Raw genomic sequence first — 22,847 nt, forward strand, 5'->3', positions numbered from 1 at the left:
TTAATATCATTTACTATTTTTGTAATATTTTCGTATTGCTGGTACCTTCTGCGCTCGCCTTCGTGCGGGACTTCTGGTGTGTTTCGATCGGCCTGTGGGTTGGAAACAGCCTGTCAAGTTACACTTAATTAAGCTAATACGCCCGGTGATGGCGGTTACGCTTAATTAAGCGTTTTAACTTGGCGGGTCTGTCACAATTTTAAAATTACCTATGCTATGTCTTTAATAAAAGGATAATTTAATTCTTATTCTATCATTGTAATGAAGGAAAAAGTAGCACTCCACTAGTGTTCTGTTTCCTATTTCAAGCTTAATCCTACCTTGTTTAATCCAATGAGCGCAATTACTTTTGGTGGGGGTGACTTTATGCTGTGTGTGACAATTAAAGTGCAAAGCACGCTATTCGAGCATTATAATGATTAAGAAAATGTATTTAGATGCATTACTATAATGCTGAAGTATTTTAATCCTCATGGGTTGTGGATTGTAGGTGGGAAACGACTAGAAACCGTTGAGGAGGCGATGAAATATAAATTTCCAACTTGGGGAACAGCAGGAATGGATGAAGAATGTTGCTACAGGTGTTCTTCAGCAATGAAGCACCCAAAAGGGGCAAGTTATGTCGCTGGCCATGTTGCTGATCCCCGACAGTACTTTGTGCCCGACAAATGATATCTTGGGATTGGGCATACCATTTGCTTGAAATAGAATAGTCCGATATTACCTGGAGCCTAGTGCTTGTGAGCGCAGAATGAATCCAAAGTATCTAATGATCAGCCGAGCTTTATATTATTTAGTGCCAGAATTCTAATAGGGGTACTGTGTTTTATTAATAGGGCTACCGAGTATAACTTATCATTGTGTGTTTTAGTATAATGTTATTGCTCATTACATGTCTCGAGGCATGTCGGCGTGGAAATGATATATATAACACGCCGAGAAGTATTTTGCTTGGGTTGCAGGGAGAGTGTACTAACGTGTCACGAATTCTTTCTACAAGATTCTCAGCATGTGTTGCCGGTGAGAAGAAACAACTTGTATGTTGAAATCACCTATCTCCTAGGTGACTTATTTCGTCATAATGAAGCAGAACTCACCTGATAGCCTTCTTGTTTATTTGTTTATGACTGGAGATGGGTAGTCTTATTCTCTATTCTTAGTCGATGAAATTATGCAAAAATTGTAGTTGCTGCGGTTACACTCATTATTCTTATTCATCTGTTTAGGACCGGAAGACAGTCTCTATTCTTACTCAAACACCTGTAGATGATGCAGTATCATCAATTTGGATTCAATGACTAAATATGCTAATTTCCATAGAAGTGCTAATTTCCATAGAAGTGCTGAACCAAACCCTGCTTCCAACTCAAAGTACCAACAAACGACAAATCTCTATATTATCTCTCATCACGAACAATGCAGAGAACAAATGGCAATTGGCCATCGCGATGGTTCATCTTCGATGCCCTTGCACGACGAAATACAATATTCCAGTTCATTAGACGTGGCATATCATTGAGACAAATAAACAGGCCCATATTAACCAATATAAGAGAACTGGAGCTTGTAAAAACACACACTCTGCATAAATGGTGCACGCGTGAGCTTATTCTTCATACCATGGTGGATGGCATTTTTCTGAATTTCCTATTTTATTTTTGTTTTCCCTGTTTTATTTAAATTTTCTATATAGATTTTGTAGGCTAATAATATAATAATCATGCTTACAGGTGTCAATGATTTTTTTAATATTCTCCAGTTAATTGAATAAATAAAATAATTTGTATTTAATTGAAAAATAAAAAGATTCAAATTTTAGTGAATTTTTAAGTGATTCTAATAATGGGGATGTTACATGATGGCAGATCTGCACTGATAACTCTTATTTAGCATAGCTTCAACACTGAGATGTGAGACCTATACAAGATTGATGTGATTGGTATATCTACTATTTACTAATAAAGCAAGCAATGATTTCTTAATCCATCAATTAGAGTTCTAATTATAATCGGAGTGACCATATGTTGAGATAGAGTCTGAGCGAACGACCCACTGGACGAGTTGACTAGCTAGGTTCAGTAGCATCCCACAGGTCTGGGGTTCGAATCCCGGCTGGAGCGAATTTCTGCCTGTGGGTTAACAACCCCCTCGTTGTGCTCGCCGCGAGGCTTGGCCCTCTCGGGCATGGGCCAAGGTTTATTGGCTGGGAGAAGCCAGGTTGCTTCCTCTTAATGCAAATCGGTCGAGTTTTGTTGAGGTAGAGGCTGAAACCATTTAGAATTAGCACTTGGCCAGTAAAATAGAAAAAGACTGAAGTCCCTCGACCAACACAACACATTATGTTATTAAAAAATACATATGGTGCATAATATATATTTTTATATGCTAGTCAATATATTTGTATGGCTTCCCGTAGCAACGCATGGGTATATTTGCTAGTTTACGATAAAAGAAAGTAGTTTAAACTTAAGTTATTATTCAAAAATGGCTCAACAGAATATACTCAATGTGTTCACAATTCCAGTAGAGTTACGATTGAACTTCAAAATTCTTGGAACCTAGTAGACTGATAAGCTGCCAACCCAAAAAGAGTACACTTGAAGATATTTATTGTTGGGAATAGTCACATTGCTCGTGGAGAATGGAGTAACACAACTGATAAGTGTAAGAGAGTGTTCACCCATTGGACTAGTCTTTTGAGGAGAGATGACCCAAGTATCACTTTGTTATTGCTCTCCTTATTTGAGCCGGCATGTGTGAAGCAGTCTAAAAGGTCTAGGAGCCGGTGCACTCTTTGGTTTAGTGTGAGTGAAGCTGGATGCTCAGGAATAGAGGTCTGAAGGTCCGAACGAGGCGCGCGTGTCATGCGGTGCCATTGCGCCAACATTTATAACCATCTATCCTTGAATCCAAATTGACTACAGCACAAGGCCCCGATCACAACGTTGGCTAATGAGGTGATTCCATCGTCTGGGTGAGATGTTCTCACTTTACTGACTATATGCCTAATAGCCTTATCTTCGTATGTACGCGGTACTTTGCTAGTTTGTTATTACACTCGCATATATGCGTAGTTTGACTATATGTGTATGTATTTATCACACTCGCATGCTAGAGAGAAGTAACATGCTAGAGAGAAGATTATAGTCACATGTATAGTACAATGTATTGAAAACATTAATAACTCAAAATATGGCAAGTCTCCTTAGAAATCTGACAGATTAATATAACAAGAGCACAGTTGATTCTTAGGTGATGCCTGTTGTGCCATCCATATGTCCAAACTCCAAAACATCACTTAAAAAAACCCATAATACTGTCGAGTATCGGCAAAGTGTCCTGCGACGTAGCTGCTCCCTCTTGGGTGCTTAAATCTTGGAAGACAAGCATAGCAATGATCGTAATCCATTTCCACCTTTTCCCGATCAGGGTACAAATGCTTCAGCGCCTCCTCAACGGTTCGGATGCTTCTCCCACCTATAATCAGATATGATAGTCTATAATTAATAAGATCTAAAATATTCCATTACAATAATAAGATTAATCAATAATCAATGAGATCCAAGATATTCCATTACAATAATACCGTCATATAATTGTGTTTAATTTTCTTCTAGCTCACACAAAGCAAAATTGTGTTTAACTTTTATTAAGAGGGTCAAGAAAAAATAGTGAAACTACCTATTCAACCATCATATAATGAATGGTGGTGGTGCTAAGAATGGGAACAGTGATGGATAAGAAAATTTTATTCACTTAGAGGGTAGTGGCGGATCTAGGATTGTACCATAGGGTATGCCGCGAAGATTTTTCCATATAGAATCAAGTATAATCAATACATAAAAATGGCATCATCCAGATATAATTCCGTAAAAAATTTCAACATTAGACATAATTTTCTATGCAAGAATAAAAATAAATTATCAAGTCCTAGATTCAACAATCAAGGGAACACATTATGTCCAAAATATGTGTAAAAGAAGCTTACATGTCTACAATGTCTATAGTAGTTCAAGTAGATGCAATTTCTTTCGTCTTCGTAATTCACTAATTCTACAAATATAATACGCAAGGTGCAACATTAGCATTACTGATGATTAATTCTAAGAAAATTAAATCAGATAGGGTGGCTGCAGTTTGAAAATTGTTATTACATATGTGTGGATAAAAAAAATCAAAATTAATATAACTGCTATAAGAGCATCCCAGCAGTTTGGCAAATCGAGTTGCCATCTTTGATTTTTGGCAAAAACGTTAAAAATACTCCTCCAACAGTTTGGCAAAAGACTTGGCAATTTTTGGCAACTTGGGAAAAACCAGCCTCCAGCGCGTAAATATACGCGCGCGGCGCGCGGTTGGCATCGTGGTTTCTAGTCAGGTGGGAGGGTGAAAAAATAAATAAATAACAGAGAAGGGTTCCTGATTTAAGTTTTCAAGAGGTGGAAGAGCATAAATATAATTTTGTTTCTCTCTCAGGGTTCCTGATGTAAGTTAGATCTGGATTTGGCAAGTGAATTATGCCAAACTGTTGGAGATAAGCTCTTTTTTTACTTGGCATATTTTTTTAGAAGTTGGCAAAACACAAGATATGCCAAATAAAATATGGCAAACTCTTGGAGATGCTCTAAGGACTATATACCTTCTCAATTTTGATTATGTAAGCAGTAAGTGACCCAAGATAAAGCAGACATGATTGTAAGGAAAAATTGGTCAGTATCAATCTTTGCCTAATATTGTTGTTACTAGACTTGTAGGGATCGGGAGACAACTCACAGGAAAGGTATGAGTGCACAGCAACGGCAAAAGGCCTGCGCGGCATGCCGCAGGCCGCAGCCGGATTGGCGGAAGGAGCAAGCCGGGCCGCCGATGCGCGGTGGCCGTTGGGATCAGGAGTAAACTTTTTTTTAAAAAAAAAGGGTCAAATTCTTTGGGTGCTACAAAATCATTTTTTTCTAAAATTTAATACTATCTCAAATGGGAGCATATTATCGTGTCACCATAAGCAAACCGCAGCAGCAAGAAACACTATGAACAAAAATTATTAAGCTAACCATGAAGATCAAACCATACTGCCAAATAAGACTATATGAATTATTTGGGCCAGCACAAACAATGTACCTAGATCGGAAGGCGAAATAGGGCAACAACAAGTGACATCCTCCTCCCTAGGAGCAACATGTACCTTGATTTCACCAAAGAATAGCTGGGAGTGTTCGTTTTTGTCTTGAGCAAGAAAATTTAGATGGTAGTAATCACTTCCATCTTGCTCCGTGACAAGAAAAAACCCATTACCACGTGCACGCTTGTACACAAAGTTGGCCTGCAAGTTAGAGAGACATAGAGATGTTTAATTAGTCATTAAAACTAGTTATACGCCCAGTCATAGGATGAAGCCCAAACATATCAGTGATATGCAGAACACGTTTCGGAATGAATAAATTTCCGTAATTGAAAAAAGAAAAATGCACTGTGCTAGACAGCTAGACTAAGATGAATGAGATGATTGAGCTTGCCTGATTCTTCCTGTTGTAATGGTTGAGGCAAGTCTTTGCATTGTTGACGAACCCAACCCACATAGCAGCGGCGTCTTCTCGCGGGAGACGAGGGAACAATTTAACGCCTAACTCTGCAACTGATGTTTCGTCAGAGCTATCATCATCCCGATTGCTGGTGACCTCCTCCCGGGAGGCACTGGTCACAGGTGAGAGGAACGGGACCTGTTCTCCGACCTCAGGCGGGTGCAGCGTGACTGGCGGCCGCCTGCACGGCGATCTGCACGGACGCGGGGGTTAAGCAAAGCATTGGCAGCGAAGGATCAATGTGCAATCTGAGAGTACGTACGCCGGCGGCGACTTGCGCCTGACCTGGCGATGGAGGTCAGCCTCGACCGAAGACTTGCGCTTGAGGGATGGACAGCCCGCCGGCACCGCCTGATCGGTGCCGCAGCTTGCTGTAGATCCACCACTGCGACGGCGTGGCCCGGTGAAGAACGTCACAAGCCCGGATCGAAGCGGCATCCTCAATCGCCGAGGAAAGGGAGGTCGCTCTTTTTTTTTCCCCGGAGGGGCGGGCGACTCGACGCGTAGCGGTGGGTGTGGGTGGCGTCTAATATAAGGCAGCCCAATTGCTTTGTCCGGAATCCGAATCGACACAGAACTCGGTTCCTTATCGTTATTGCGTGGGCCGGTGTGCTACTAGAAACACGCTATTATATTGGGCCGGGCTGACAATATATCGCAATCCGAACGGCTCCGAACGAAACGAGCTACGGCGTTTGATATTAATGTAACTTTTCTCCGACGGACGCGATTGGGTTATGCGTCGCTGATTTTTGTCACGAAGCTCGCTCCTGGAGTTTTTTTTTATATATATATTTTTTGATTTATCAAAAATATATGTCGTGATTTTTTTTTCAAAAATATCACCCAGCCGCCGGTTGATGGTTTTTACCGCCGGATGAACCGGCGGTAGGATCGTACCGACATGAGCCGTGGTGGGCCGGAGCCTACCACCGGTTGAAACGGCGGTAGGTTCCACCTACCGCCGTTTCAACCGTCGGTAAGTTCCACGTATTAAACCGCGCGCGCCCGCTCCCCCAGCGCCGCCGCGCGCCCGCTCCGCCCGCGCCGCCGCCCGCCCGCCCCGGCGGCCGCGCGCACGCCCGCCCCCCGCGCGCCTCCCGCACGCGCGCCGGGCTTTGCCAGCGGCGCGGCTCGCAGCGCTCTCCCGGCCGCCGCACCGAGGCGGCGCTCGCCACTCGGATCGCAGGTATATTTTAAAATTTAATTTTAGTAATAATAGTTGGTAGATTAGAATTAGAAATATTAGTGTTTTTGAATATAGTTTTATGTGTAGAAATAGTTTTTAGCGTGTAATTATTTGAATATAGTTTCATGTGTAGAAATAGTTTTTATGTGTAGAAATAGTTTTTTTATGTGTAGAAATATTAGTGATTCGAAAATAAATTATTACGATACAAAATCATAGAACATGTAATTGAAAATATTAGTTTACATACGAATATAATTGAAAATATTAATGAGTTCAAACAGACATATTTGTCTCATAAAAATATTATTAATTAATATTATATTATAGAAAAATAGAAATTATTGTCAGTAATAAAAATTGTAGAGAAATAATTAAGATATATGTAAAAATAGCATAATTATTTTTTAGCGTTGATTACATTGTAAGGAAGAGTAATTATTGTCGTAAATATTGGCAGGCATGTCAGATGATTTGTATTTTCAAGTGTTCTATGGGTCAGGAGAAGTTAGATATGGCCCTGAAGGGGTAGATTTGACAGAGTTTAGCTCGATCACAAAAAAATACCCCGAGGCAGAGAGATGACTTGGATTTCAATATCCAATTGGCTATTTAAAGCTTTCGGCCTTAGTCGAGATGAACATGAGATCTCTGTCATGGCAGTGGTCAGTCGAAGGGAACTAATATTTTGGGAGCTATTGCCGCTTGAAGGGACGCAAAACTGGAGGAACTATGTCAATATAAGTAGTAGCCGAGGCTTACCGCTTGTGTTGTTTGTTCAAACATTCGAAAAGATTAGTTTTAGAACTGAAGCGGGCGGAGATCATGAAGGCCAGGGAGATATAGTATCGGAAGAAACTGAGACGATGCATGAATCTCATGAAGAAGGTGGTGAACTCGAGATTTTAGAAGATGATAGACATGCTGCACACGAACCTCGTCAAGCAACTGGTCAGGCTGATGAAAGGGAAAACATTCCAGAGATTGTTGAAGAGTTTCATAGGGGGGTGAAGAACAGCACAATGCAATAAATGATGACTCCTCGGATGATGATGATGATAATGATGACGAAGATTATCATGTCCCACACAACTGGTCCGGTTATGATTTTTCAAAATTAAGTGTAATGAAGGTGAAGCGGTGCCTTGGGAGTACAGGCAAAATGAGGTATGCATCAGTTCGGTGTATCCCAACAGTGACAACATGAAGGAAGCTATAAAATATTGGTCGACTCTCTCTTTGCAAAGACAGTTCAAAGTTGTCAAGAGCAGTCCGAGAACATATGACGTCCATTGTGTGAGAAGCGAATGTCCTTTCAGGGTGTATGCTTCTATGGGCAAGTGGCAGGATTTCTGGGAGGTTAAAAAAATTGTGGAGCACACATGCCTGCTTGAGCAATTAGAACCACAGCACCGCAATCTCAGTGCAGGTTTCATAGCTAACTACATGTACCCTTTAATCGTGGACAATCCTAGTTATGAACCTAAGTCAATCATTTGTGCTGTTGAGGAGGAGTTTAAATATAAAATTAGCTACAACAAAGCTTACAGAGCGAAACAGAAAGCGCTGCAGATGAGATGGGGGACGTATGAAGCTTCGTATCACAATATGCCGGCATTGCTGTACACTATATGTCTTAGAAATCCTGGTTGCTACTATGACTTGAAAACATATCCATGTGCCCAGAAGCCTGGAAAGCAGGTACTCCAACAGTCGTTCTTGGCCTTGGGCGCTTGCATTGAGGCGTTTCCGCACTGCCGGCCAGTCATTTGTATAGATGGGACATTTTTGACAGGAAGGTATAAAGGCACAATCCTCACAGCTGTTGCAGCTAATGGTAACAGACAATTGTTGCATTTGGCAATTGCCTTTGTGGAGAAAGAATCAGGGGATACTTGGTATTGGTTTTTGCAGAGGGTGAAGCAGATGATTGTCAAAGATGTAGAGAACGTGTGTTTGATTCATGATCGGCACAAGGGTATATTACAAGCAATCGATGACACACAGAATGGTTCTACTGAGCGTAGTAGGACTGCACTTTGGCCGGACTTAAAGAGTAGGTGGTGCATGAGGCATATGGGGGCAAACTTTCATACCCAGTTCAAGAACAAAATCCTTATGAAGCTATTCAAGCGGTTATGCAGCCAGAATCAGGAAAGGAAATTCAACTTCCTGTGGAAAAAATTGGATGAGCTAACAAAAAAGCAAACGGCGGAGCTAGCGAAGAGATCTGTCAATACAGAGGAGGACGACCAGATCTCGCTTGAAGATGTGGGCTTGGACGGTCCGAATGTCAGGCGCAAAAGGAGAAGGGCAATTAAGACATTCTCTGAGTGGATTGAGAACGAACCAAAAGAGAAATGAGCTTTACTGTTTGATAAAGGAGGTGCTAGGTACGGTTTAATGACTACGAACCTAGCCGAGGTATACAATTGGGTGCTGCGTGGTGTAAGATTATTGCCACTTGTTGGGATCGTGGAGTTCTTCTTGTATCGCACTTGCGAGTACTTCAGGGACCGTTACGCTGTGGCACAGAAAGATATGGTCGATAATCGCAAAGTTTACGGATACAAGGTTACGGAGCATATGGAGGAAGCTTTCAAAAAGGCTTGTTTACATCGGGTGACTCCAGTTGGCTCTATGGAACGTCGGTACGAGGTGATGTGTAGGGACAAAGGCCGAATGGGGGCCCGACGTGAGAAGCATGTGCAGCAGTGTGTTCTCCGTCCTGATGCTTGTATTTGCTCATGTCATAAGCCAAAGCTGCTGCACCTGCCGTACACACATGTCATTGCTTCCTGTTTTGAAGCTGGTGGACTACATGCTCGTATGTATATCTCAAATTACTTCATGAAGGAAACTATTTGGATGACTTGGAGGCACGAGATATATGGGTTTCACATCTTTGGAGACTTCATAACTGATCCTGGACACAATACAACTTACATTCTGGATCCAGATCCAGAAATGTTTCAAGGGGTAGGCCGACGCAAGAAGAAATGCATTAGAAATAACATGGATCGATCGGAGGCTAGTCGAGATGTCCGCCTCTGCTCAAAGTGCCATGAGACGGGTCATACGTACAAGTATTGTATGGCATTGAGTTATGGTGGCCGCACAGATGGAGCGGGCCCATCAGAAGATGCGCCAAATCCGGCACCGCAGGCAACGGGTCGTCGTGGCCGCCGTCCTAACAACGATGGCCTTATGTGATCGATGACGATTGTCATTTGTGTCATTCGCTATTGAATCATGTTCGATGTTAAATTATGTAATATTAAGAACTAATATGTCGTAAACTGATTTCATCTTGGCGTACGAATATTTGTTGTAATATAATATGTAATTTGTTGTGCATCATTTATAAGTTTATTACGTTATGTTTTATTTAGTATTTTATTAAAAATTTGTTGTTTTACTTAATTTATGTTCTGAAATTTTATTTAGTATTTTTTTACGTTAATGTTATTATGCTTAATATTGTTATTTATGTTCTGAAATTATTTGTAATAAATCTTATTATACAGGTATGGCGCACGAGGAAGGAGCTACCCCTGAGTTGCTAGATGCTCTCGTCGACAAGCGCCACCGGTCGTACATGTCTGCGGTCCGTGGCATCAGCTAGGGACGTTTCGGGCTCGTGTGCCCATGTCGACGATGCCGATACACCGTCGCTGGGTTCGTAGGTACGGGTTACATTTGTCACATATTTTAATTGTTTCCTTAACCGTTTGTTCTAACTTGATTTTCATTTTCGCGATGCAGGTTACGCGCTTCAGGTCTTCTCCCGATTGCGCGACTTGTGGAGGGAGATATGGCCGACCTTGCATGTCGACCTAGGGACAGGGCTCCACGGTTCCAGTTTGACATGTCCCTCCTCGCGGCCCTTCTCGACCGTTGGCGTCCGGAGACGCACACGTTTCACCTCCCGGTCGGTGAGATGAACCCTACTCTTCAGGACGTAGCGATGCTTCTAGACTTGCCGTGTGCTGGACGAGCTGTGGGTACAGAGGACGTGGGACTCTCGTGGCGCGACGACCTTTTGGCTCGGTTCGCCGGGGTTCAGCGCAACGAGCTAGCGTTGTCGTACCGGCCCTTGCCTGCGAACCACGCACACGGACCGACAAAGAGGTGGCTTCTACAGTTCAGTGTGAGTACATAAATGTTGATTCTTTCCATACTTATATTGATACGTATTTGCATTGATGACTCGTACCATTTTGAAGGCGGACTACATGAGGGCAGACGCAGACGACTTTACTGTTGCCAGGCACTTCGAGGCCTACTTACTGTGGCTGTTCGGCTGGGTCATGTTCTGCAGCTCGCAGGGTGACTCGTGCCCCAAACAGCTCATTCCTTTGGCGAGGTCGATAGCTGATGCTCCACTTCACGAGATGCCACAGTTCAGCTGGGGTTCTGCTGTTTTGGCTGCGAGTTACAGGGGTCTTTGCATGGGCGTGACGAAGGTCTCAGCAGAGGAGCCCATTTTTGTTGGGTGTCCTCTACTGTTACAGCTCTGGTCTTACGAGCGCTTTCCCATCGGTAGGCCAGAGATGGACTTCGAGCCGTACGTCCAGCTGTCTGCAGACCACGACGACATCGACAGACCTACGATGTGTTCGTTGTGGTGCCTCAGGAGGGTACGTTACATTGTTTGTTTTACTTATTATTACATGCGTGCACAAATGTACGATTTAGCGGTTAACTTATTTTTTCGTTATGCAGCCTTCTTGGGTCGGCGTGCAGACGAGGAAGTTGTACCACGACTTCGTTGGACAGTTTGACGCTCTTGTGGACACGGACGTGAGGTGGACTCCGTACACTGCAGCCGACATTTACGCCCGGGCACCGAGCGGTCTTTCGTCCTTATGCCTGCGAGATCACGAGTACTGGATGACGAGGAAGCCGATCCTTTATGATATCCACGTCGAGGAGTACCACGTTCACCGGGTTATGAGACAGTTCGGTCTCTACCAGCAGACCCCGGTCCTGATTGTGTACTCAGTGGAGGCCCACGTCTACAGGTACCGAATAAATAGTTCTGTTAATAATTCATTATTTTTTATAACCTACCATTTAGCATTGAATCCCTCAAGCTTTCTATTATAGGTGGAAGTGAGCGCTGTGGAGCGTGCGAATACAGTAGGCTTTTCATGTGCATTTACACTCCACACTCCGGGTATCAGACCTTTGTGCGCCTATAAATACTCACAAGCTTGTGAACTCCCAGCACCACTCAAACACCAAAGCTCATTGTATACCCAATGTCTGGAGGTGGGTCTAGCGGGAAGAATTACTACGGTTTTGGGAAAGGAAAAGGGGGAAGAAAGGGAGACCCCATAATATGGGAGGGGCCTCTTGAACCTGATTTCTTTCCGGAACCAGTGTTTGAGTTTTCGCCACAGCATAAGAGTGAATTTACCAATGAAACTCCTCTTCGATAATACGATAACCGTAGAGAAACGTGGCCAAAATGCAGACATGGTGAGGACTGCTTAGTGCAGATGTGCACCGACGGGATGGATGGCGGTCGGCGTTTCTTCAAATGCCCACACGCATGGGTAATGCTCGGTTGTTTTATTTCTTTATCTTCATTGAGACATCTTATATGAAATTTGTTTTGCAGTCTTCAGATGCTCTAGAAAACTGTGGGTTTACCAGGTGGGTCGATCCTGCAACAATTGATTCAGTTCAGGAGTTCATCGAGTACCTCCAGATAAAGATCTTTGATCTGGAGTGCAAGGTGAACCATTACGAGGAAGTGAGCGAGGATAACAAAGACGACGAAGATGATGATACCAGCAATGCTGCCGCTTCACAAGATGAACCATGCACTATTCCTTACTGCAACTGCCCTTGTCACAAGAACAAGGGCCCTGCCCCTCCGGCACCACCGCCTGCGCAACCTACAATGGGTGGATACTGCGGAGAAGGCTCAACGCAGTTTGCTACGTGGGGGTACGGCTATTAGGACTACCTAGTCCAAGTGACATGCTGTATCGTTGTATTTGTTGGGTTTTTTTTAAATTGCCTAAGACATGTTAGCTTAGATCAGAATCTGTTTACCGTAGTTGCAACGGGTTCTGCCATGCCACTGCATTTCTGTTGTGTGTATCATTAACGTTGTATTATGATGTAATTCCTATGGTTAACATTGTGACGATTACGCCGGTACCGTGTAGTGTTCCGGGCGATGGGATGTGTCAGGGCAGTGCAATAATCACGAGTAGGTCGATGCAGTGACAGTACGACGAGTTTAAAGTGGGCGATGCGATGAGTAGGTCGATGCAATAATCCGTGTTTAAAGTGGTAGCAGTGAACGCTGTGGAGCGTGCGAGTACTGATGGTACGAGCAGTGAGAGGTCCTGTTGTTGTTTTTAGTGGAATGAGTGCGCACTGTGGAGCGTGCGAGTGCAGAACCGTGGACGACTGTGGAGCAGTGAGAGGTAATATCTGTGTTCAAAGTGCTTGGACATGCAAGCAGCCCTGCGTCTATAAAAGAGCACCTTGTGGTTCCTGAGAGCACAGACTTGCAATTCAGTTTCCACTTTTTTTAATTAGCCCAACCAAACAGCTATGAGCTCCTCATTCTCCCGGGCAGCTTTCCGTCGGGAAATGGAGGCTAATTTAGGACCCTCTCCTAACGATCCAAATAGATGTATTACAGATTGTAAGGTATGGCCGAAAGGTGTAGAGCCACCCGATTGCTATTGCCAAATGTGTTGTGTTCCGAACATATCTCGTGATTACGAGACTTTTGGCCAGAGGTATTGGTGTTGCAAGAATATCGAGGAAGTCCAAAAAAGAGGTGCAACATCACAGGTATAAATTAATTTGTAAATATGCTTTTATTATTTTTATTAATTTTGAATCGTTTTTTTTTTGCAAAAGTACGCTGGTGATGACACGCATACTTATTGGTGTCATTTCCATGAGTGGATTGACACGTGGATCACTCATCGTGATCAGCAATATATGGAGTGGTTAAAGAAGGTGAATGAAGATTTACGCAAAGGCGAGCGTGCAAAACCAGACATCGCGGGACGTGATAAGGGTACTGCCCGTGAATGATTGATGTTGTACTGCTCCGTCTGAATAAATAATGTAACGTTTGTTCGAATTACCTAAGGCATGTTAGGTTTAGTATTGGACCTCGTTACCGTAGTTTGCAACAGGTCCTGACATGTCATGTCATGTGTTCTGTGCGTTGAATTGTGTGGACCACTATTTAATTTGTGTTCAATGTTTGAACGGTGATTGTTTTCATTATTTTTATTGTGTGTACTGGCCGATATATGCCAATGGAGTTGTCATCGCGTCGGTCTGAAAAGTTTATTTGTAGGGCAATGCTTCTGAATAATTTAGTTGCAGCTATTACAAATTACACAATGCAGATTAATTTGACATTGAAATTACAATAACAATTGCACTGGCATGTACATGGAACACGCTAACGTCGTGTTCCATCTAGACCTAACATGCCTTAGGGAATATGAAATTTAAACATTACATGATAGTCATCTACTGAGTGCACCGAGAATACTTCCCCTTCCTAATAGCCTCGGGTCCCGTCTCCTTCGCACGGCGGGCCCTCTCTCGCTTCCTCTCCCTATCAGCTTCACGCTCCTCCGCCTGCCGACGTTCCACTTCTGCAAACCTCTTCTCGATCTCTTCTTTATCTTTCTTGCGCTTCTCCTCCATTTTTTCCTCTTGCAGCATTCGCTGCCACATTTCCGCAGCCCACCTTGCTTCGCGCTCAACGTGTTCCTTAGCTTCGATCGATTGCTCTGTGTCCAGCCACTGTATGAAATCACAAAGAGGTGGTGGACTCTATTTCCAAGCGAGTTAGAATTAACATACTGAACTCCGAAGGCGCAAACTACATAGTGCGAGGTGATACCTTCGCTTTGTCCTTGTCGTAGCGCTTTGGCGGATCATACTCGTAGTTCTCACACATGAAGAACCTCCTGCCGAAGTCATCGCCCAAAACTTTGGACTCTATCAGCTTGCACAACGAACCGCAGAAGCACATTGGAACCTGCACTCCTTGAGGCACAGGTTCTCTAATCTTGTTCCACGAGATGTAGGTAGAACCAGAGGAAGACATGGTGGCCGTGCGTGGATGGCTAAAGACTTTGTATGAGATGGCTACTGACTTCATATGAGATGAGGCGATGTTTTATTTATAGATGGAGCTATTTGGTCTATAGGCATGGTTCACGCATGTCTATCGCCGTTTGAAACGGCGGTAGGTACTCCCACATTTTTAATTATAGTGGGGGTGCAGAAGAATCTGATGCAAGGTGACAGGACATCGAAATTGTAATTGAAACACATGAATATCTCATGAAAATATATTTTCACAGACTATTAGAGTTAAATCTAATTTGTATAAATTTAAAAAAATATTTCCCTAAGCTCCGCTATCTCTATTATTTTTTGAAATATCTCTAAACGTAAAGAAAATAATTACAGTTCAGACAATCTTTAAAATAATTATACAATTAATTACAGCAGTGAAAGCATATAAAATAATTAAAAATAAATTGTGGGAACACCTACCGCCGTTTCAAACGGCGGTAGGGCGCTGCCGTCTACAGGGCAGCTACAGCCGGCTATAGCCAGGCTACAGCGCGGCGGTAGCACTTACCGCCGGTTCGTTTGGCGGTAAGGAGCTACCGCCGGATCAAACGGCGGTAGGTTCCATGGGCCGTGGGCCAAGGATCTTACCGCCGGTTCATCCGGCGGTAACTCCTTACCGCCAAACGAACCGGCGGCAGAGTGACATTTTTGAAAAAAAATATAGCCACATATTTTTGATAAATCGAATAAAAAATAATATAAAAATAAAAAAATTCTCGCTCCTGCCCACCCGAATCAGCAGCCCTTGCCCAGTAGTTTTTGGCCCAATTATCGTGGTTGGAGATTTCATCGTTCCGTTATGTAGATGTGCAAAACGGAAACACAGCAAAAGCAAACAAGCTCCACTGATACATGCAACCAAACACGGACCGAATGCACTAGTAAAGACGTGCTTAGACTGGCCTGACTCTAAATCCTAGCCAAGTAGCCACTAGCCAGGCTAGTTTAAGTCCATGAACCAAACAGACCCAGTAGCTCCATTGCTGCGAACATACCCACGAACACTTTATAAAAATTGTATATATGGCAAACGGGTTTGATTACCGCGTATAAGTCCAACCTGGTCACTCGGCAGGTAAACCCTACGGCAACCTAAGGTAAAACGCTTCAAACATAACTATACATGCAGTCTCCGATTGATGTTTGGCCAAGCCTTACAACACGCACGCTGCACTCAAAAACAGGGCCAAGCAGAGTGAAGGAAAAGAATGGGCGAGCAGGTATACAACGAAGTTGCCACGATCATCTGTCTGGCAAGACTGACCACGGACGGATGTCAGCGCAGTGATGTCTGGCCGGCGAGATGAAGCAGCGCCTGCTTGTGGTAGGTGGTGCGGAGCTTCTTGTACTTCTGCACAAAGGTAGGCAGGTCGATGTCCTTCTCCAGGAACTTCTGGTGCAGCTCCTCAGACTCCTCGTCCAGCTTTGCCATTGATGCTGAGCAAAGAACAATGTGATGAGTATAGGACATAACATCTTAAAAAGATCTTGGAAGCAGCATGATCCTAAAATGATAATGCCATGTCCGTGCACGACTAGCAAATATGTGCAAGCAATGCACCATCCAATGTACATTACAATCAATAACGAATCAGAAAGTAACCAAACTCAGATACAAGTAGGTGACTGATAAGAAAGATGGTGACTATACAGCCTTCTGGTGCTTACTTTGGAGCTTGTCGAGCAGCGCAGCAGGGGAATATGACCTCATAATATCATCCTTTTGCCTCTCCAAATCAGTTAGCCTGTCTAGAGCAGCAGCCAGTTCTGTGGTTCTTATTATTGTGCACTGTACAAATCATAAACGCAAATGAAATGTCAACAAAGAAATGTTGAAGTAGCAGTTCTGTGCTTCAAAGTAATCTATCAATGATGATTTGTTTTAATAATGAATAGCATGGCTACAGTGTTAACCATCTTCATGAGATTTGAGACATGCTACAGTGTCGTACCTGATTCCGGAGCTCCAAAATCCGCTGCTCCTTTTCTAAATTTTCCCCTGTAGTTTACAATAGCAAAGAACCAGTAATGATTACTTAATATATCTTATATGATGCTCAGCAAATCAAACAGTACTTATTATTTCTTTGAAACAAACTGAAATACCATTATTTATATAAACAGAATGTATAACTCACTTGCAAGTTGCAATGTCTCCTTTCTAAGCTCATCCCGTACCTGACATTAAGAAAGTGCACCAAGTCAGCAAATACACAAGACTCTTCAGGAATTTTCTATGTGGGCAGTTTTTTAAAGGTGACAAGGCGACCCAAGGCAAGCTTTAGCTGGGTACACCCGGGTGCCTAGGCAACAAGGTGGTACTGTTCCCCAAGGCAGGTCTGCCCGGATGCCTAGGTGACGCCTTTAAAACATTGTATGTGGGTACGCCAGAGATAAGGCCTTGAGATAAAACAATATAATTATAATATAGATAAACAGCTGTCACAATATAAATAGTTGCAGAAAAATCACCAACGCATGGATGAGGGGGCAGAGGAAAAATAAAAGGTTTTAGAACACTAGGAGGACCTACGAACACGTAAGCTTTCAATTATATTGTACACAAGGAGATACAGGCTGTAAAGAAAAATAATGAGAAAAAGAGAGTAGCATGCAAGAGTTTGCAACTCCGACATCATTAACTGATTATGAAGATTTGAAAATTATTTTCTATAACCAATGGTGTGAGGATAACCAACAGTCCAACACCAACGAGGATAAGGACACTTAGGAATCTCACTACTTGTTGGAACCACTGAATGAAACAGCATTAAAATAGTGTCATATCCACAAAGGATCTCAACATCCTCTGGTGATGTCAGCATCACAAGTACAAAATAAGTGGCACGTGCAACAGAGCTTACATTGTTCTGGGTTTTAACTTGATCAAGTGAATTAAAGAATGCATTGTATGCCTCTTTGTCTTTCAATAGCCTCTGTAACTCCTCAATACTGCACAAAAAGATTTGATTAAAAAGATGCAAGATATGCAGGGTTGTTGACTCCAGCCAAAATAATGCATCATCAGTAAATAGAATATTGTGCAAATTAAACAAGTATTCATCATATACAAATACAATTCAGGAACACAGCACAACAAATCAAACATGCATAAACGGGTCCTTCCCAAATTTCCAAAATTATACAGCACTTATCAACTAGTTCTCCAACTTAAACGGATTGTCATAATTTAGAGAGCAGTTCGTATCTACTTTTTCCCATGAATCACCCCACAGGCTGCTGCCTCTAGTCATTCAGCCTTGCCTTAACATATATACAATATACTCAAGGATTTTCCAGTCTTGCACATGTCCATCCGAATGTGTGGTGCCAATCTGTGACATAATAGCATAAATTGAAGGGCCATGCCCTAAAACTATGTCAAGGTATCAAATCTAGAGAAGTCGCATGGCATAGATCTAGACACAGTTTTGCTAAATGTCCTAGTTTGTGGATAATCATAAAAACATATAATTTGTAGCAAAGGTAACAAAGTATGTCAATTGCAATCCATATTCCATAATAAATATAAAAAACAAGGCAGTGCTGTATGCAAGAAAGATAGAATCATAGAAGTAAATCATGAAAGAACATAAGGATACGTGCTAACCTCTTATCCTTCAAACGAGCAATTATCCTTGCAGCTTCAGCAGGAGATGGTTGCCCACGGGATGAAGACTGAGGATGATCTGAAGCTCTTTGATGTGGGCTAGCACTAGAAGAGGTAGGTGTGGATGGACGTGAAGATGAGCCTACCACCGATGGAGGGTACCAAGATTGCGTAGGTATGTCCGGGAAATTTGGGTCTGTTTGCTGCTGCTGAGAGCTATTACAAGAACATTCAGCAAGGCCAATGGCAATAAGCAAGAGAAGCAAAATTTCAGGCAGTGAGCAAGACTGCAAGAGTGCAAAATTTTCAGAACTGCTTAATACATATTTCCGTCATGCTATCCATAATCATTCAGTACAACTGTATAAGATGTATCCATAGGAAATGACGCAAATAGCAATTAGGTAAATTCTCTATGGTTAAAAATGAACTTTTGGAGTAAACAGCATGATTTCATAACTTCTTTAAATGTCCGTAGGTACAGAAAGAACTAGGTACTAAAGTATTGTAATCAGACAACTTATTTGAAACTAAGGTTCTAAACAGGAAACCAAATGTATACAGGAATATGTTAAACCTAGATAATTTAGGCAGATGAACAAGAAGCCAGGGCTAAAGTGACAATTTCAATGAGACCGACAATTTTAATGAGACCAACGTACCCAAAGAGAGGAATCCTCCAGCTCATCGTACAGAGAAATCTGCAATGACAGAGAGAAGGTTACATGCCAATCGATAAACTGATTGGTGATGCAATCTCAAAAGTTTACACCCTTATGATTCATGATCATCAAAGTGAATGCCCAAATAGATATTCCAATGCAAATAACATACCAGTTGTAATTAGTGCTTGTTAGATAATAGTAATCAGTTGCATCATCGGAAACAATCATTTCATTAAACATCGATCATGCTGGTTTTTGTCCATTATAGAAAAAATGCCATGATCGCTAGCAGATTATACAGACATCTGCTCGCCAGGCCGTCACTTGTACGATCAAATTGCCCATGTGCGCTACACCCGACAGGTGACTCCATCATTCCAGATGTCATGTGTTACAGGGTTAACATGGGCCAGTTGCTATCCAATCAAATTTCAGCCGGGGAGAGAAGCCCACGCCGCATCGCCTAGCCACGCTCGATCCGCCACCGCCGCCGCACCTACCGCCGCGGCCAGACGCTCATCTGGTCCCGTCGGCGATGGAACCTTCCCCCGACAACCCCGAACCCGAAACCCTAATCCTCACCCAGCCACCATGATGCCTCAATCTGAGAAAGGGAGGAGGGAGCAGGACGTACCTCGCCGCCGGCCGCCTACTACCACAGCTGGACGAACACGATTCGGAGGAGGGGAAGAGGAAGAGAGGGCGGCTGAGCTCGGGGACGGAGAAGCCGCCGCGGCTGCGGTTGCTTCGCGACGGAGAGGTAGTGCCGTGCGGAGGTGATTTCGGGGCAGGGCGGACCAGACGACGGGGAGAAGAGTCGAAGCGACGCGGTTGCGAAGGCTCACGCCGACGGACGCGTACACGCTTGGGCCGGCTGAGGGGCAGAAAGGACTCGAGCTTCTTTGGGCCGGCGGCAGAAGTAGGATGTTGTTGGGCCGTAACTCTCGGCCCGCCCCGCTAAAATTGGCGCAGGCCAGGCTTAGCTCGGTTTGGGTAGTGTCCCTTTGCGGATTCTTTTTGTTCGATCCGCTAACTGCAAACCACTGGCCCGCCCAACCGGTCCGCAATTGAAGGCCTGGGGGAGATGCCGCCCGTTACTCTGCTTGGTTTGCTGTTTGGACGCAAGAACTTTTTTTTTTGAGACACGCAGGAACTAATTTTGGATGAAAATTAAGAGGATTATTATTTAAAAAATATTAGTTAATTATAAAACTAACTTCATAAATAGAGACAAATTCATGATATGAATACGTTAAATCTAATTAATCTATCATTAGAATATGTTTACTATAGCATAACATTGTCGAATTATAAATAAATTAGGTTTAATGGATTCGTATCGTGAATTAATCTCCATTTCTACAATTATTTTAATAATTAGCCTATATTTAAAACTTCTAATTGATACCAAATATCTAATATAATGGGACTAAAGTTAACTTTAGTCGAGGGAAACACGCGGGGCCTTAATCCCACACGGACAAGCTAGCCCATTGCTGCCCAGCCGAAAGGATAACCCGTGTTGCACACCAACGGCGACCGCGCGTGCGGCATGCACGTCCTGCAATCCAACCTATGAATCTAGCGTTTGAATCATAGTATCATACGGTCGCCAAACTTGCCCTCCTCCTAGGGCGAGCCAGCATATGACATATATGTGTGGCTTTTTTTATATACATATTTATTTAGATCAGAAACGCTTTTCACGTCCTTATTCAGTCAATTTGCGAAAAATCAAACGAATTTCAAACTTTTCACTCCATGCAACGGTCAGTTCGCCATGGTCTGCTGCGGAGGATCTTGAGTAGGATCGGAGCGATCATGGATGGCACGACCACCGGAACGCTACTCTCAGGCGTTGTTTAATTTCATATTATATAGTATCCCTCACATCGAAAGTTCGGACACATGTATGTAGTATTAAATATAGTTAAAAAATAACTAATTGTACAGTCTAACGGATTAGCACGAAATAAACTTTTTAATTTTAATTAGTCTATAATTAAATATTAATTGTTAAATAGTAACGAAATATGATACAATATTAAAACAAACCAGCCTCAGTAGGACCCTCAGCTGCTCGTGGGCATGCTACGGTCGCAGACGTGGGACGACTCGACGTGCATCAGATGGACGTACGTACGTGTCGCCACCATGGAATACAAAACCGCTCGATAATCGCGATTATCGGTGAAATTTACCGTTACCGATGTTGACTGATATCGGTTTTCAATTGATTTTTCGATGGATTTCGATCCAAATTTCAAAATTTCAAAGAAATTTATAACTAGTGTGGAAAAAATTCTATAAAAAAACTAGAGCCTATAGTCTAGAATGATGTCTGTCGGTACCCTGCAACAGGGATACCCACTCTTACTGCAGCAAAGCAGGACCCGCGTAGTTATCCGTAGCTGCGCGGGAGAGACGGAGTAGCCAGGCCCCACAGGCCAGGCTTTTCCCTCACCAAGCCAACGGCCCCGGACCGTTCCCCGCCTGAGGATGGGTCCGGTGGCGCCACGTGTCTCCATGGAAGGGAAGCTCCAAGCTGACCGCCGAAGCCTCGGACCCCCAGAGGGGTCCGGGACCTCCTACGCCCGTCCGGACTCCCCTCACCGTGTAGGGGTCCGAAGCCGCCACGTGTCCCGGAGGCGTGGGATCGTGCGCGAGCCTTCCGGAGGAAGACTCGCCCACCTACCGCATTTAATGCGATAGACAAGGCGTGCTCTGCCGCCGTGGTACACAAGACAGCCTTTTGTCAGGCCCCGCTGCGCGCCGCGTATTACCAAGGAGCACAGTGCAGCCGCCTGAGCCGCGCCCGCGCAGAGCCCGCCTGTAGCATTAAACGGATACGACAGCACGGCACTTTTCCATCATGCCGCCTACGCCGCAAGCTACACCGCCCGCTTAAGCAATGTGACGGGCGGTGTCACTAGCTGCGACGGGCCCGACCTGACAAGACGACGCTAGGACATGATGGACGAAGGGCCCCGGGAGCAGGCGAGGGAATCCAAGAGAAAGATCTCCTTTGCCTGCGACGCCATAATGCATGAACAGTGCGTTAGGTTATACTACATCGTTGGACCCACCTGTCGGGGATCCAACGACTGTGTACGCGCCCCCTTGAGATATAAAAGGGAGGCGCTCGCTGTGCACAGGACACATCCATACAGACTCAAGCTCTCGCACCTCCTCACGCTTGTGGGAAGGCAATACAACACACAGTGGATGTAGGGTATTACGCTCCGGCGGCCCGAACCACTCTAAATCCTGCTGTGTTTCTTGTGTTCTGGAGGGAGATCGATCTAAGACTAGCTACCCCCTGAGTACACACCCTCTGGGCTAGGGCGGGTGCCTTCCGCCACCCGGCCGTGGTTTGCAACACCACGACATTTGGCGCGCCAGGTAGGGGACGCTAGCTGGTCGCATTTCATCATCCTCTTCGTCCCCATGGTTCGTGTGGACGACGTGGAGATGACGGAGGGGGTGGCGTCCTCCACGCCACACGCCCCTCGCGTTCCTGCTCCAGGGGCAACCGTGCCTGTGGAGCAGCCACCGTTGGCGGTGGCGCGAGCCGCCCGCCGGCAAGAGTCAGGGCGCCCATCAAGGGCCCCCTCACAGACTGCGAGCGGCGGAGCTCTAGCCGCGGCTAGGGAGTTGCTTCG

General features: G+C 44.1%; 2 protein-coding genes across 3 annotated transcripts; both read right to left on the reverse strand.

Moving 5' to 3' along the window:
* Positions 1 to 3,154: 3,154 nt before the first annotated feature.
* LOC120651069 lies at positions 3,155 to 6,065 on the reverse strand. Of its 2 annotated transcripts, none has more exons than XM_039928429.1 (4): positions 5,842 to 6,065; positions 5,514 to 5,772; positions 5,183 to 5,320; positions 3,155 to 3,477 (listed from the first exon to the last, which is right to left on the reverse strand). In XM_039928429.1, the coding sequence occupies exons 1-4, from the start codon at positions 6,015 to 6,017 to the stop codon at positions 3,442 to 3,444; spliced, it is 609 nt and encodes a 202-aa protein (XP_039784363.1). In that variant the 5' UTR covers positions 6,018 to 6,065; the 3' UTR covers positions 3,155 to 3,441. The 2 variants fall into 2 exon arrangements, with proteins under 2 accessions (XP_039784363.1, XP_039784356.1); XM_039928422.1 differs by having other exon boundaries at positions 5,119 to 5,320.
* Positions 6,066 to 15,890: 9,825 nt separating this feature from the next.
* Positions 15,891 to 20,039, reverse strand: LOC120656177 (vacuolar protein-sorting-associated protein 37 homolog 1-like). The gene is made up of 8 exons (XM_039934242.1): positions 19,820 to 20,039; positions 19,183 to 19,221; positions 18,521 to 18,736; positions 17,775 to 17,862; positions 17,049 to 17,088; positions 16,863 to 16,909; positions 16,579 to 16,699; positions 15,891 to 16,347 (listed from the first exon to the last, which is right to left on the reverse strand). Exons 2-8 carry the CDS (start codon positions 19,206 to 19,208, stop codon positions 16,187 to 16,189), a joined length of 699 nt encoding a protein of 232 aa, XP_039790176.1. The 5' UTR covers positions 19,209 to 19,221; positions 19,820 to 20,039; the 3' UTR covers positions 15,891 to 16,186.
* Positions 20,040 to 22,847: the final 2,808 nt, after the last annotated feature.

Source organism: Panicum virgatum, chromosome 1K (genome assembly GCF_016808335.1).
Source record: "Panicum virgatum strain AP13 chromosome 1K, P.virgatum_v5, whole genome shotgun sequence".
Taxonomy (NCBI): domain Eukaryota; kingdom Viridiplantae; phylum Streptophyta; class Magnoliopsida; order Poales; family Poaceae; genus Panicum; species Panicum virgatum.

Excerpts from the sequence above, each read along its gene's own strand:
- LOC120656177 (XM_039934242.1), bottom strand. The coding sequence starts at position 19,208 with ATGAGCTGGAGGATTCCTCTCTTTGG. Across the intron at positions 17,089-17,774 it reads AAGTTAAAACCCAGAACAAT|GTACGGGATGAGCTTAGAAA; the intron begins GTAAGCTCTGTT and ends TCTTAATGTCAG. Across the intron at positions 16,348-16,578 it reads GCTGCTCGACAAGCTCCAAA|CATCAATGGCAAAGCTGGAC; the intron begins GTAAGCACCAGA and ends TTCTTTGCTCAG.
- LOC120651069 (XM_039928422.1), bottom strand. The coding sequence starts at position 6,017 with ATGCCGCTTCGATCCGGGCTTGTGACGTTCTTCACCGGGCCACGCCGT. Across the intron at positions 5,321-5,513 it reads ATTACAACAGGAAGAATCAG|GCCAACTTTGTGTACAAGCG; the intron begins GCAAGCTCAATC and ends TCTAACTTGCAG. Across the intron at positions 3,478-5,118 it reads TATTTCGCCTTCCGATCTAG|GTGGGAGAAGCATCCGAACC; the intron begins GTACATTGTTTG and ends ATCTGATTATAG.